This window comes from Patagioenas fasciata, chromosome 1 (assembly GCF_037038585.1).
Source record: "Patagioenas fasciata isolate bPatFas1 chromosome 1, bPatFas1.hap1, whole genome shotgun sequence".
NCBI lineage: Eukaryota > Metazoa > Chordata > Aves > Columbiformes > Columbidae > Patagioenas > Patagioenas fasciata.
The window spans coordinates 1,375,899-1,391,248 of record NC_092520.1 but is presented as its reverse complement, the minus strand read 5'-3'; the positions used below and the strand labels follow the sequence as shown (position 1 = coordinate 1,391,248).

At 49.2% G+C, this 15,350-nt stretch overlaps 3 protein-coding genes across 14 annotated transcripts in view; 2 read left to right on the top strand and 1 right to left on the bottom strand.

Annotated features, from left to right (window-relative positions):
* Positions 1–15,350, top strand: part of LOC136110859 (uncharacterized) — a 55,973-nt gene that overhangs the window by 20,563 nt on the left and 20,060 nt on the right. For 4 of the 10 annotated variants that reach the window (XM_071809393.1, XM_071809115.1, XM_071809291.1 and 1 more), the window contains one exon: positions 15,155–15,262. In XM_071809393.1, the coding sequence (XP_071665494.1) occupies positions 15,155–15,262 (108 nt within the window). Of the gene's footprint in view, positions 1–13,001; positions 13,656–13,705; positions 13,868–14,543; positions 14,671–15,154; positions 15,263–15,350 lie in introns of those variants that run through there. The other 6 variants (XM_071809551.1, XM_071809368.1, XM_071809080.1 and 3 more) reach the window with 6 other exon arrangements.
* Positions 297–5,938, bottom strand: LOC139828264 (uncharacterized). 3 transcript variants are annotated; one of them, XM_071810063.1, is made up of 3 exons: positions 4,550–5,938; positions 4,239–4,292; positions 297–1,397 (listed from the first exon to the last, which is right to left on the bottom strand). In XM_071810063.1, the coding sequence occupies exons 1-3, from the start codon at positions 5,561–5,563 to the stop codon at positions 1,350–1,352; spliced, it is 1,116 nt and encodes a 371-aa protein (XP_071666164.1). In that variant the 5' UTR covers positions 5,564–5,938; the 3' UTR covers positions 297–1,349. The 3 variants fall into 3 exon arrangements, 2 of the variants coding, with proteins under 2 accessions (XP_071666164.1, XP_071666135.1); XR_011739707.1 differs by having other exon boundaries at positions 297–4,292; positions 5,602–5,893; XM_071810034.1 differs by having other exon boundaries at positions 297–4,292; positions 4,550–5,933.
* On the top strand, positions 6,052–9,771 carry LOC139828301 (uncharacterized). Its single transcript, XM_071810347.1, is given in 4 exon segments — positions 6,052–6,178; positions 7,784–8,051; positions 8,053–8,286; positions 8,288–9,771. Coding segments are annotated over 3 exon segments (864 nt in total). The 5' UTR covers positions 6,052–6,178; positions 7,784–7,866; the 3' UTR covers positions 8,733–9,771.

Here is a 15,350-nt window from a genome sequence, read left to right as displayed (position 1 = left end):
CCTTGGTGGCCCTCAGCAGAGAGTTCTCTATGACGAGCCATCATCATTTCCTTTGGTGATTTCTAGCGTGTGCTGCTGCTGCAGTTCCTCCCTGCAGAGCTCACTCAGAGGTGCCTTTGGCTGTTAAGTCATCATATCTGTTCCTGTTTGTTCTGCAGGAGGGTGGAGAACAAGGCAGAGTTCTGCTCGTGTGTGTCCAGGATGAGCACCCACTGCTATCTCAAGATGGCCCCGACCAGCCGGGGCCATTGTGGGGCTGCTAGCCTGTTGGAACGATAAAGGACTCAGCACTCCGATTCAATGTGAATCACGCCAAAGCCATTTATTACAGAAGCATGTCTCCTTATATATGCAACTATTCTCTAATCACGAATCCACGCTCCAAGGATGGATTCGCTAAAGGAGTATCATGGGCAGTCCACACGCTGGAGCCCCACCGATGATAGGTCCGTCGACTCACGCCATGCTGAGGCCCTGTTAATGAAGAAACGCCCCTCTTTCTCACAGCAGATTCTGTTCTCAGCTTCTTGAAGTGGCCTTGAGATTCCTTTGGGCCTGACTAATTCAACAACATATCTCCTTCTAACGAAACCCCTTCACAATTCCCCCTTTTTGTTCTTGAACTAGTCAGGCCCCTTAAACAGCATGCTGAATCGTCTTTGAAATACACTGCAACATAGGACACGTGATTAACAACATAATTACAATTACATATAATGTAGCTAAACCTTACTTAATAAGATTAAACAACTATCTGCTTATACTCAAACCTTCATATCATATATAAAGCCTTAATTCTACTTATGACAACCTTACCAATGCACTATTTTAGAATAGTCAGACAACTTAATACAACATATTCTCTTAAATTCCTAAAAGATCTATAACTGCGCAGTTTATAGAGTAACGTACTTAATACCATCAGCATATGCTAATTATTGACTTAATATCTTAAAACTTATATTAACCTATTCATATGCTAATTATTGAATTAATATCTTAAAACTTATATTAACCTATTTAAAAGATCTATAGCTTAATCTTAATATCTCTTTTAAAACCTTACCAGTTGCTAAATTAGGTTACCATGGTAGAAATAACTTATACTTTTACCTTATCTATGCATAGATTATCTAATTGTAATATCACCCTTTTGGAACTCTTACTATCTGTTCAAATTAGCATTCTCTATGGAAGGTACCTTATCTGTTTACTAATAAGCTTTTAGACCACTGAGTCTAAGAGCATCTATAACACTGAATAAGAATTCATGGTTTACATTTGAGACAATTCTCACAACTTATCTCCCTCCTGTCCTTCTGCATCTGTCGAATCTTTGTTGTCTTTATTCAGCCATGGCTTGATCCATTTCGCAGGAATCCATTTTGATCCTTGGTCTGTAATGACACAAGCATAACCCTTTCCCCAAGTTATTAATTGGAAAGGACCCTCCCATTCACCAGTAACTCCATTGCGTATTTTGACCTGACACTGATTTTCTCTAAGGTCTGTCAAGTGTCCTTTTAAGCTTGTTCCATGACAAATCATAGGTGGAATGTTGAACCCTTGCGGAAGGCGTAAAAAGTTCAAGACATATAATGCTTTGCTTAGTCTGTCATGTGGAGTAGTACAGTCAGTTCCCCCTTTTTGTTTGTCAAGCTGATGCTTGAGAGTTCGATTCATCCTTTCTACCAAGGCCTGACCAGTAGGAGAATTTGGTATCCCTGTAATGTGCTTAACACCCCACAATTGAAAAAAGGTGGCAGTAGCTTTGGCGATATAACCAGGTGCATTGTCTGTCTTGACCTGTGCAGGAACTCCCAAAGCTGCAAAAGCAGAACGTAAATGTCGTTGCACATGTGAACTAGTTTCACCAGTCTGAGCAGTGGCCCATATGGCGAAAGAATATGTATCAATAGACATATGCACATACTTCAGCCTGCCAAATTCAGGGATATGTGTAACGTCCATTTGCCACAATTCCAAGGCTCCTAATCCTCTTGGATTGACTCCTGCACCCAGCCCTACTGAGATGCGCTGACAATCTGCACAGCTTTTAACAGTACCTCGGGCTTCACTTTCGGACAATGAAAATTGCCGCTGTAAGACCTGAGCAGACTGATGGAGGAAACTATGAGAGTGTAGTGCTTGCCCAAACCTATCTATTGGAGGTGGAACCAAGGCAGGAGATACAAGAAAATCAGCTCGGCTGTTTCCTTCAGCTAAATCGCCTTGAATTGTCAGATGACTACGGATATGTGTTATGAAGTATCGGTGTTGCCTCTCTTCGATCAACAACCATAGTTGCTTGAACAAAGACATCAGTTGTGCATCCTGAACCTCTTTGAGCAATGATCTTTCAATGCGAGCTACCACACCTACCACATACAAAGAATCACAAACAATATTCACTGGGCTATGAGCAAATCTGATAAACACTTCTATTACAGCCCTGAGTTCCAAATGCTGAGTCGATCCTTTCAGGTCAGTTAGTATCACATCGTGCCATTTTCCATCTGTTTTCCATGTAATTGCTGCTTTCTGCATTTTACCCCCTGCGTCAGTGAACACTGTGGGTCCTTTAACAGGAAATTCTGAGAGAAGAGGGGGACCCTCCTCCATTGATCCCATATTCAAAACTGACATTAACTTGTGTGGAGGGGAAAATGTCTTAATTAAAACTTGAGAATTTAATAACGCAATCTGAAAAGGTAAGGAGTTCTGCAAAGCCCACTGTAAATATTCTGAAACGAGGGGAACAATGATATATGCAGGCTCAGCCCCTGAAATTTCGACTATTCTCCGCCTACCTTTCATTATAAGCTGAGCAAAGACCTCAACCCTGGTTGTAATGGTTCGTTTGAGTCGAAAATGCAAAAACACCCACTCTAAGATCTTTAACGGCTCCTTACCAGTTGTCCATTGCATTATGAGAGCAAAAGGATGGTTAGTATTGTTTACAATTAGTAGTCCGATTACATAATCTGGGTTCCACCTATGGCTGAAAGCTTTTACAAGTTTGGACATAACCTTTTCCAGAGCAGCATCCGCCTCAGCAGTAAGCGTTCTAGGAGAGCTAATGTCACTATCCCCTTTTAGCAGTTTTACAATTGGAGCTAAATCCTCATTAGTGATCCCACAAATGCTCCGGACCCAATTCAGATCACCCACTAGTTTCTGCACATCATTTAAGGATTGAATGACAGGCCGACATACTATTTTCTGAGGTTTCACTGTGGACTGAGAAATTTCCCAACCAAGATATTTCCACGCTGGTTGAATTTGTACCTTTTCTGGAGCAATTAGCAATCCTCTATGCTGCAATGTATCAGATACTTCATTTATCAACAAATCAGTCGAAACAGTTTCCCCAGCTATTAATATGTCATCCATGTAGTGGTAAATCACTAACTCAGGATGAGATTTTCTGACTGATTGCAAGGCCCAAGCTACATAAATTTGACACATAGTTGGGGAATTTTTCATTCTCTGTGGCAAAACTACCCATGGGTACCTTTTCACAGGTTCAGCCTTATTTACAGAATTTATGGAAAATGCAAAACGTTTACAGTTATCAGGATGCAAAGCAATGGTGAAAAAACAATCTTTCAAGTCAATTATTAAGATCTGCCAGTTTTCTGGAATCATGACAGGGGATGGTAATCCCGGCTGTAATGCTCCCATGTCTTCCATGGTATCATTAATTTTTCGAAGATCATGTAACAACCTCCATTTCTTTGATTTTTTCTGAATAGTAAACACAGGAGTATTCCAGGGACTTGTAGACGGCTCTAAATGCCCTTTTTCAAGCTGTTCCTGTACTAGCTCTTCGACATGGGCGAGTTTTTCTTTACTGAGCGGCCATTGATTTACCCATACTGGATCATCATTTTTCCACTGTAATTTCAGTACTGGTCGCCCATCATCAATGGCCGCTTCTAGAAACGCTGTTGTTTTGTCACCAGAGTTGCTCCTAGTTGTCCTAACACATCCCGTCCTAATAGAGAAACAGGGATAGACATCACATTCATGCAGTAAAGAACGAAATTACTCATGTTCTTCTGTATTATCACAAAATGCACATTTTGAGTCAACGGAATCTCATGATTTAACAGACTGTGAACTTATCGTACCATGTAACAAAGACCTATCAAAATTGCAACATGCTTAAACAGATACCCACAAAGGAAACAGGTTAATAAGGAAAGCATCTTGCAGACTTTAACAAGTTTTCTGACCTGTGTGTTATCAGTTAAGTCTCTCTCAGGTTGTTGAAGTTCAAATCGCCCCGCCTGTAAAAAAAACTGTCTGAAATGATCTAATGATTTCTTGTCCGAGTGCTTTCCTATGTTTTAAAACACCTCCCAATACCGATTTTTTAGGAACACAACTGAAAACAGTCATTCGTGACCCCATCTTGCAAGTAAAAACCTTGGGGGGCGGGGGGGAGGCGGGGGGGAAGCACAGGGCTGCTTGCAGCCTGAGTGGGAAGAGTGGGCAGAAGGTTTTATGGCGCACTTAAAAACAACCAGTGAAACAATGAACTCACATTCCTGACAAGCTGCTTGATTTTCAGAGAGACGGTACACAGGAACACATAATATGTACTGTAAAACTCGCAAATAACATGCTGATAGCAAACATTAGCATTTTCTACTGCTAATTTCAACACCAGTGCTTCCTTAACTTCTAAGTTTTCAATCTGCTTATTGATGGTCTCTTGAAGGTGGTCAATAAATTGCACGTAATTCTCATTGGGACCCTGATTAACAGTTGCAAATGATTTGGCTGCTTTGTTGGTTTCAGGCACCTCTCTCATAGCTTGATATTGCTGACTGTTGGATTCACTCGCTAATAGCTGATCTGATCTTTCACACAGCTCTTTTGCCCAGTTCTTATCCGGCGGCTCCTTCTGTTCTCTTGTAGGAGTTAGAAGGATAGAAAGCGGTGAAGGCGGACACAAATCAGTAAAAGAATTGATATTGCACTTATCTACGACTTTAGCATTCTCAACTTTCACCAGTCCTTTTGACAAATTATCTGACTCCAGTTCTTTGGACTTCTTGGTCTCTCCAGGGTCGTGTGATGGTACAGGAGGCCATCCACTCGGTAATTTTCCTCCCTCCGCCCCAGATTGTTGTATCACTGGGGGTGCCGAAGGCACAACAGGGGATGGAGTAAGGAGGGTATTGAAAACACGAACTGGGTAAGCTTCACAGTTACTTTTAGAGTTCTTATCAGGCTGTAACACTGCAAAAATTCCAGTAACTGCAGCCCGCTCAGCCTTAAATTCTTTTAAGGTGGAAATTATAAGCTTCCATGCAGTCGCTAATGATTTAGCTTCTTTATCTCCGTCGCTAACCTTATCCCATAATTTCTGCCCTATATCGTCCCAAAGTTCAATTTTAAAAGCTTTCTCAGCTTCTGTCGGGTAGCCGTTAGTTCTACAACAAACCAACAGTCTACGTATGTTACTTTCTTCATATTTAAGTCCTCTCATAGAGAGAATATGCAGGAGGATTTTAACTATAGCTTCTTCCTCAGAGGATATATTCTGCCCCATAACTTCACTCTTCCCTCCTCCTGCTCCCAGCCGCTCACCTTTCCCGGGGCCTTCTTCAACACAATTTATCCGCGGAACGTCCGTACGTCTCCGCCTGGCTCTCAGTCCAGCTGAGCCGCCTCCGGCTGGGCCGCTCCAGGCTTTTCCCCGACCTTAGTGAGACGCCGTTCGGAGTATCACGTCGGGGTCACCATTTGTTGGAACGATAAAGGACTCAGCACTCCGATTCAATGTGAATCACACCAAAGCCATTTATTACAGAAGCATGTCTCCTTATATATGCAACTATTCTCTAATCACGAATCCACGCTCCAAGCATGGATTCGCTAAAGGAGTATCATGGGCAGTCCACACGCTGGAGCCCCACTGATGATAGGTCCGACGACTCACGCCATGCTGAGGCCCTGTTAATGAAGAAACGCCCCTCTTTCTCACAGCAGATTCTGTTCTCAGCTTCTTGAAGTGGCCTTGAGATTCCTTTGGGCCTGACTGATTCAACAACATATCTCCTTCTAACGAAACCCCTTCACACTGGCCCTCACCCCATCTGCTCCCTCGGTAGCTTCCCCAGGCAGCAGGAGGAGTGGGGAAACCCACTTTGGCCCTGGAGACGTGGTGAGTGCTGGGAGAGACCCCCAGGGCCTGCCGCAGCCCCTCAGCCCCTGCCCTGCCCCTGTCCGCGCTGGGCAGCCCTGCCCGCCGGCCGAGCAGGGGGTGCTGCCTGTGGGTCCCGCCGGAGGGGCCGGGGTGCAGCGGGGTCTCTTCCTTCTCCTCCTGCACAGGGTGAGAGTGGAGGTGTCGTGCATGGGTGCCCTGTCCCCGTGGCCCCACTGGCTTCCATGGGCTCCCTGGGCAGATCGTCTTTCCTGGGCCCTCTCTGCTCCTTCCCCAAGCCTCTGTGAGACGGCACAGCTGGTGGCACTCAGACAGCTGGGGCCTCCCTGGTTTCCCAAAGCTGTTGGGCAGCCAGCTGGGCAGTGAGGACGTGCCCATGGGCAGGACCCCCGCTGGAGCTGCTGGCAGGGACAGAGCAAGAGCAAGTCACCCGGAATGGAGGGGACATGACACAGAGCCCCACGGATGTGGAGCTGCCCTCCCGTCATGGCCACAGCCACAGGGCAGCTCATCCTGGAGGTTGTCCTCGTTCTCCAGGCAACCCAGGGCTTCTTTTATTTTCTTATTGGTCTCTCTCTGTCCTCCGTGCAGCTTTTTTACTGTTCTTATCTAGATGGTTTGCAGGCTCTGCTGACAGTGCTTCCTCTTTATCTCTGGTACTGGTCTTAAAGGCCCCCCATCACCAAGCAACCAGGTCAAGATAAGCCCACAGTATGTGGCCTGGAATTCCAGCGAGCCTGGCTGCTCATGCTAAGTTTGGCTACTCGTGCTAAAATAGGTTATTAAAACAAAAGAATATCATTAAAATAATATAATACCATTAAAATGTTGAGTTTGATTAAAGTTATTCTGCAACAGTGGGCTGGAGAAGTGGGCTGAGAGGAACCTCATGAAGTCCAACAAGTGCAGAGGAACCAGCCCAGGCACCAGCACAGACCAGGGCCACCCGGTTGGAAGGCAGCTCGGCAGAGAAGGTCCATGAGCACGTTGGCCATGAGCAGAGGTGTCCTGGGCTGCATCAGGAGGAGCGTGGCCAGCAGGCCGAGGGAGGGGATCCTCAGCTGGGAGAGCTGGGGTGTTCACCTGGAGAAGAGCTGGCTCAGGGGGATCAGCCACGTCCAGCAGTAGCGGCAGGGAGGGTGCCGGCAGGATGGGCTCGGAGGTGATCGGCACCGCCGTGATCAGTGGCAGAAGTTTGTGTTGCTGCTGGGGTTCACGGGAGTTTTTGGGATAGTGCAAGACCCCTGAAGGGGAAGTTCTAATTCTAACTGCTCAGCAGCAGTGATGTGAGACTGGGGAATGACCTGGCATGGAGGACAAGGAAGCCCAATTGCAAGAAGTAGGTAAACTGGCTGGAAGAGCAACCCATCTAAGGAGACTTCCCAGGCCTGAGAGCCCACCCCTTCCCCTTGGTGAGTGATTATTCCTCCTGGATAGGGACACAGAAGGACACCAAGCAGGTCCCAGAGGTGTTGTCAGAACCCACCGCCCTGCTCCCGGGGATGCCAAACGCGGGCACGAGGTGTCAGGGGGGCTCAGCCTGCAGTCAACCAGGTGGGAGCCAGGGGGTCTGTTTGGGGCTTTACCGTCTCTCCTCCCTCCCAGAGCCCCAGCCATTAGAGAAGAGCCACCCCAGATGCCCCAAGTGCAACAAGAGCTTCAAAACCTATTCGGCTCTGGATGTCCATATGCGGAGCCACATGTGTGAGCGTCCCTTCCACTGCTCTGACTGTGGCAAGGACTTCATCTACAAGCAGAGACTGCTGAATCACCAGCATGTGCACCATGGTGAGAAGCCCTTTGCCTGTGGTGACTATAGCAAGAACTTCAAAGAGAAGTCAGCCCTCATCATTCACCAGCACATCCACCAGGGACAAGTCTTTCACCTGCACCAACTGTGGAAAGAGCTACAAGGGGAAGCAGAGCCTCATCATCCACCAGCGCATCCACACTGGGGAGAAGCCCTTCACCTGCAATGACTGTGGCAACAACCTCAGGTATAAAAACAGCTTCATCACCCACCAGCGTATCAACACAGGGGAGAAGCCCTTTGCTTGCATGAACTGCAACAAGACCTTCAGGGATAAGAAGAAACTCATTATTCACCAGAGAGAAGCCTTTGACCTGCTCTGACTGTGGCAAGAGCTTCAGGTATGACCAGAGCCTCATCATCCACCAGCAAATCCACACTGGGGAGAAGCTCTTCACCTGTACCAACTGTGGCAAGAGCTTCAGGGAGAAGAATAAACTCATCATCCACCAGCGCATCCACACTGGGGAGAAGCCCTTCACCTGCACTGACTGCGGCAAGAGCTTCAGGTATAGGAAGCACCTGAAGAGACACCAGTGTGTTCACCAGGGCCCAGGGCTTGTGCTGAATGGTGTCTGGTGGGAGAGGGCAGGTCCGTCCCCAGCAGGGGGGCAGGCAGAGGCCAAGCCCTTCCAGTGCGGTGTCTGCGAGAAGCGGTTTTGGAAGGAGAGGCTCATGCTGGCTCACCAGCGCACCCACGGCACCCCCAGCCTGCAGCCGCCTCCGCAGCCCGGCACCCCCTGAATCTGCTGCTGAGGGGCCCGTGGGGCGCTGGGGGCTGCTGTGGGGTGGCTGTAGGGTTGTTTCCTGTTTTTTGTGGGGATAGAGTAAATTATCTTCCTAGCAGCTGTGCTAATTTAGTGCTGTGTTTTGGATTGAGGATGAGAAGAATGTTGCAAATACATGGATGTTTTAGTGGTTGCTGAGCAGTCAAGGACTTTTCAGGTTCTGGTGCCCTGCCAGCTGGGAGGGGGCACAGCCGGGACAGCTGAAACAAAGTGGCCAAAGGGCTGTTCCTTACCATCTGATGTCACGGTCAGTACAGAAACTGGGAGGAGGGAACTGGGGGGACTGCGGCTCAAGGGTGGGCTGGACATTGGTCTGTAAGAGTAGGTCCGAAGAACAGTTTTGCTTCAACATCACCATTAGGGACTTGGAGAATGCCCTGAGAGAAAGAACTGTACAGGGACTTGGAGAGATAAACAAATGCCCTGAGAGAAAGAACTGCATTGTACAGGGACTCTCCAACCTTGGACTACAGGTAACAATAGCTGCTGTCCAGAAGATGGATTTCACCTGCTGCCTCAGCCAAACTTGCCCCACCTCCTCCCTGTTACTAAGGCCAACAAAGAGGAGCTTGCGCAGAGTCTCGCAGAGGGTCTTGAGATCACCAGTGGACAGGTAAGAGAGCCCTGAATGTGAGACAGCGCAGGCGCAGATGGGTTCTGGCAAGTGAAGTGGGGACTATTTGGGCCTGCGCAGTTAAGTCTGTATTGTGAAACAAAGGTGGAGATTGGCCTCAATTCATGGGAGAGAGGAGGGATGAAGAAGCATAAAAGACGGTTCCTAACTGAACCTCATTGAGATCTCCCCACCAAAGGATCACAGATCACGATGGAGGACCAGCAGGACACTGTTTGGGACCTGAGACCACATGGATGCCTTTGGACCTGTGCTGCTCGCTATAATCTTCTTTCCCCCTTTTTCTTTCCTTTTTCTCCACTTTCTCTATTGAGTGCTACTTTACGGGCAAAATAATAAAGTTACACTGATTGAATTATAACCCCTTGGCATTTTGGTTGCCTTAATTTTGTGCTTCAAGATCAAGTTAAACAAACCATCAAGTGTCCATCACTGAATGGACTGTGACACCGTCAGCAGATGATGCGTTGTGCATCACTTGTTTTGTATATTCTTACATCATCATCATCATTATTGTCATTATTCCTTTCCTCTTCTACCCTATTAAACTGTCTTTATCTCAACCCATGAGTTTTACACAGATCACTGAATCAGCCCAGCTGAATATTTGTATCAGGTGTTAAGCTTAAATAAACACATCTTAAATAGAATGTATTACTTAGAATTCTAAGATTTTGTGATTTTTAGTATACTGTCTGCTTTGCATTACTTAGTTACTAAATTTGCTGAAATCTTAAACTGTGTCTTGGAAGGTTGTCAAGGTTTAATTGCAAGGCAACAATAAACTGTGGCAGATGCTCTCTGTTAATCCCCCTTCCACCCTCTCCTTAGGTAGGAAAAAGTGATAAGAAGGAAAATGGGGGAGAGACTTCAAGATACAAAGGTTTTAAAGGCTTTATTAATGCTACTAATTAATAGAGAAAATATACAAAATATACAATACCAACCTTGAGCATCCCAGATAGCAGCGTTCCCTGTTCCCGCGTGGGTGGATGGAGTTGGCGTCACTCCAGCAGCTGCAGAGCAGGCAACTGGAAGTACTGGGCAGGACCTCACAGCAAACTGGAACTGGATTCAGGGATGCAGGGTCTCAGGCTCTGGATTTGCTGGCACCACTGGCAGGGTCCTCTGCAGATGCCAGCCATGGTTGAAGAGGGCGAGACCCTCGTGATCTCCCCCTATTCTAGGGTGTATGACATGGATGGGATGGAATACTCAGTTGGTCAGTTTTAGTCACCTGTTCTGTCTGCCCCTCCTTGCAAGAATGTCCCATTATCATTTAACCTTGGTTACCATAGTAATAAATCTAAACACCACGAGCTTCTTCTGCATTCCATTGGTCATCTTATCAGTCCCAAATCAGTACTGATTTCATTCATTAATTTCATTCTATAAATACAATAGCCTGGATGAGCCAGCCTACTTTGAGCTCTCCCTGCTAAATGAGTGAGCTGTATGGCAATGGGTTTACTACTCACAGGTCAGTGGATGAGCCCAATTCAAGTTCAATATTAATCCTTTAGCTTAAGTAGATGCACACCAAATGTAATGGATTATTTAGAAAGATAAGGTTGTATGATTTTTTAATATACTCTTTGATTCATGTTACTTGGTAGACTAGATTCACCGAAATTTTAAACTCAGGTTTACCAAAAGCAACTGCAGACTACACTAAATGTAAATAATAGAGTGAACCTGCCACCGAACTCTTCTATGTCGCACTTTTCTTTAAGAAAATTATACATTGTTCTGCAGCAAGCAGAACCCTAAAATTACTCCCCTGTGATGCTTAGAGAAGGAGAATGTTGTATCATGATACACAATACCACAAGCACCACAGAGAGGGCGGTAATTCCCATGTTGTCTCATCTGTACCCAGTGTTAGTTTCATCTGCAATGGATTTGAAGAAGCTCGCTCTGTTGTCCTTGACCCCTCTCACCAGGTTTAATTCAAAGGAGGCCTTGGCTTTCCTAGTTGCCTCCCTACACCCTCTGACAACAGCCTTATATTCTCCCCAAGTGACCAGCCCCTCCTTCCATGATCTGTAGACTCTTCCACTCGAGTTTGCCCAGCAGTTCCCTGTTTAACCAAGCAGGTCTCCTGGCTCCCTTCCTTCACTTCCTACCTGTTGGGATGCTCTGATCTCAAGCTTGGAAGAAGCAGCCCTTGGATGCTAACCAACTATCTTGGGCCTCTTCACCTTCAAGTACCCTGTCCCATGGGATTTCCCCTAGCAATTGCTTTAAGTAAGTACAGTATAGTATCGGTAGTAGTAGTACATTAATATTATTTTGTTATTAAACTGTGTTTATCTCAGTCTATGAGTTTCTCCTTTTGCTTTCAATTCTCTACCCTATTTGGAGGTGGGAGGGGGGAGTGAATGAACAGCTATCGTGGTTTTGAATTGCCAGCTTGAGTTAAACTGCAATGGTACCTTACAGAGCAAAACAGAACCCCCTTGAGCCAAATAACCTCTTCAAAGCCAATATGAAGAGGCTACAGCCTATCAACAACAGAATCCTATGGCCATTAACTCATGTAATCCCTTCCCTGTTTCCCTTTTACCCTCAGTGTCTGTTGGAGGTGAACTGTGGATCAAGTCTGGGTCTAAGTTTGCATCCATCATCACCTGGACTCCCCTGAGAAGGAGTTTAGTGAGCAACAGGTCCCATTCGGAACCTGGTGACTCAATGGGAGGGCCTCCCTCTACCTTTTCACATCTCCTCTCCCCATATAAATCCCTCTAAAACAACTCTGACCCGATTCTCCTTGGCATATTTCCCCCATGCAGGGAGTGCTAGAGCGAGTGGTGTCATCTGTATGGGAATATATCATGGCTGCAGCACCGGCAAGGCGGGGGGCAGAGAGACAGGGGTGAAGAGAGGCTGCTGAATTAATGTATATCATGATTAAGTTACAAAGGATGTGCCCATCATTGACTAATTGACATGATAAATGCTTCTTAACCACTTGCAAAATGAGGAGATATTTAAGATGAATGTTTATTGACTCCTTGCAAAATGAGGGGATATTTTTCAATTTTTAGATGCTCTTGCATGGTGGGATGGAGACACAATGCTCAGCAGCAGGGTGCTTAGCTTATATTTACTGAGAAATTCATAGATGTATTGTAAGTAAGCTACTTATGTAAATTTGTACTTTTCCTTAGGTAAACGTGTACTAATTGTGCCAGCACCAAGAGCTGTCGATGTGGAAAGGCTGATCAGGGAACATATGCAAAGACTCTTGAACGCTCTCTTGCCAGGTGACTACACATCAGTTATGGAACCACATGGCAGGAAAGACCATGAAATACCTACCTTCATAGCAACCTTAGGTTTATGCAATTACTTTCCACCATAGATGTATTGTACGTTTAACATATCCAATATTGCAATGAATATGCAATAATTGTGTGAATATAAGCAAGGCAAGAGAATGCAGCCTTTGGAAGCCCCTATGATGGAGAATCCCCAGTGGAAGCCAACTGCTGCTAATAAATAATGCCTGCTTAACAGTAAAATTGCCTTTGCTTAATAGATTATTTATTTGTTTCAGGGGGACAGGACTGGCGGGCAGGGCCAGGGGCCGCAAGGACACAGCGGTGCTGCCGGTGCCCGCCCCCCCGAGCCGAGCGGGGCGGAGCGGCAGGACTACACCTCCCGTGCTGCACCGGCGGCGGGCGGCCCTCCCGGGCTGACGCTGCCGGCGGCTCCCGGCGCCGCCTTTGTCCGTGCCGGGCTGGCGGCGCGGCCCCGGCGCAGGTAGGGGCGGCGGGCGGCCCCGGGAGGGGACCCCGGCCCCGACGGCCTCTCCCGTGCTCTCCCCTCCGCCGGCCGCCCCCCAGCCCTGCCGGACTCCCCCGGACTCCCCTTAGGGCCCGGCTCCCCCCGGCGCTCCGGCCTTTCCCCGGCTCGCCCCGTGGCCCCCGTGCAACGCGGACACGCTGCTCCGTGTCCCAGCCGCCCGGGCCCCCTGGATCCGGCCCTGGCGGCCCCGGCGCTGGGAAGGGCTGGGCTGGGGCCGGGCCGGGTGCTCAGCCCCCGGGACACCCCGCACATCTTCCTGCTGCCCTTGTGGGGCACCGGAGAAGATTTGGATACTCGGAAATTCCAGAGCTCCTCTTTTCGTGGCTCTTTCTCAGCATTACTCGAGCCAGCTGGGTCAGTAGGCGATGCTCTTTGGGTCGGTATTTTTCCCGTAGCTGTGAAGGCTCGGGGTGCAGGGAAGGCAGCTGTGGGCAGGTGAGTGAACTTGTGGCCCTGATTTCTTCATGACAATGTTGTGCTTGCAGGGACCATCTGTCCTCGCTGCTCCTGTGCAGCTGGTGACGGGACAGGCAGCTCCTGTGGAATCCAGAGCATCCCGCCTCCCTCTTCCCAGATCAAAACCTGCAGGGGCCTCCATCTCCCCGCCGAGAGCAGCGACGCGCCGGGCTCCAGGCTGCTGCGGCAAGGTGGGGGTCAGGCACGGCCCCGGCTCTGGGGACACCACGGGCTGGGGTTGCTGTGGTTGGTGCCGTGGTACAGCAGAGGCAAAACGGACTGGCCAAGTTGCGGGCGGGTCCAGTTGCAGTGGGGCAATGCAGGAGAGAAGTGGTTTGAGACCCGGTGCGGTGCAGGGTGCTCCCGTTCCTGCCCGCTGAGCCGCACCACGGGCAGGGGCAGGCAGGAGCGTGCCTGCTGCCAGGCCTCGGGCCAGGCCTTGTGTCACGGTGCTGTGCCCGGTCCTGGTGGGTGATCTGGCTTGTGGCATGGGTGGGGGACAGGGCACAGTCCCCACTGCTCTAGTGTGGGTTCCTAATCCCGCACGAGCAGGGGAAACCTGCCTGTAAGCCTGCCAGCCCTGCCCCTCTACTCAGCACAGCTGGTGGGGTGTTCCCAACCCAGGGCCCTGCTCAGTGAGTCCCCCATGCCCCAGTGGCCCTTTTGTGCCACCCGGCTGTGCCAAGACTGCCCCTCTGTCCTTGCCCTTACCTTGCACAGGATGCTGTGAGCTCTCCCAGCGCTGCCCTTGGGATGCCAGAGTCCCTGGTACCAGCGGGACCCTGCTCGGCAGCAGCAGGATTTTGGCAGAGGTGTTTAGCAACCATGCGGTGGGGTGTGCTGAGCCGGGTGTGCTTCTTGCTGCAGATGTCGGTGGCGTTTGAGGACGTGGCGCTCTACTTCTCCCCCGAGGAGTGGGCAAAGCTGTCGGGCTGTCAGCGGCAGCTCTACCGGGAGGTGATGCTGGAGAACTATGAGATGGTCGCCTCGCTGGGTGAGGACTCTGTCTGGTGATGTTGGGCTGGGGTTGAGCCAGAATTGAACTCTTTAACAGAGCTGGAGTCCTTGAATGGGAAAATCCAGCTGTCTCCATTGCTGCCTGAGCAGTTGCGACTGCAAGTGATACCCTGCCAGGCAGCCTCCTGTGGTCCTGAGAGAGAGAATGGGATGGGATGGGGTGAAGCCTCTTCCAGGGTTTGACCACCCTCTTGTTATAGAAATGCTTCCTCACACCCAGTCTAAACCTCCCAGGCGCAGCTCTGAGCTGTTCCCAGGTGTCCTGTGTGCAGCAGAGTGGCCGAGGTGACGGGGCGAGGCGAGAGGAGGCTGTAGGGGCAGGGATGTGGGGGCTGAAGCCGCAGCCTGGCAGGGGCAGGAGAGAGGAGCGGGGTGGGGGGGATGCTGGGGCTGTGGGTGCGGGGCCGGTGCTGCTGTCCCGGCAGTGCGGGAGAGGGGGCTTCTCTCTGTGCCCCGGACAGGCTGGGCCAGCGACAAACCAGAGATCATCTGCAAGATGGAGCGAGAAGAGACACCGTGTGTGCCTGAGCCCCCTCGGGAACGGCAGAGGCACCAGAGCCCTGTGCCAGGTGGGTACCAGGCTTCTGGCAGGGGTGTTTGGGAGTTCAGGGTGCACTGTCCTGTTGCCCCAGGTGATCCATGTGCCCTAGAGGCTGT

Coding starts and splice junctions, on each gene's coding strand:
- LOC139828264 (XM_071810034.1), bottom strand. CDS start 5,563: ATGGGGCAGAATATATCCTCTGAGGAAGAAGCTATAGTTAAAATCCTC. Junction 4,293..4,549: donor TCAAGCAGCTTGTCAGGAAT/GTGAGTTCATTG, acceptor TTTTTTTTACAG/GCGGGGCGATTTGAACTTCA.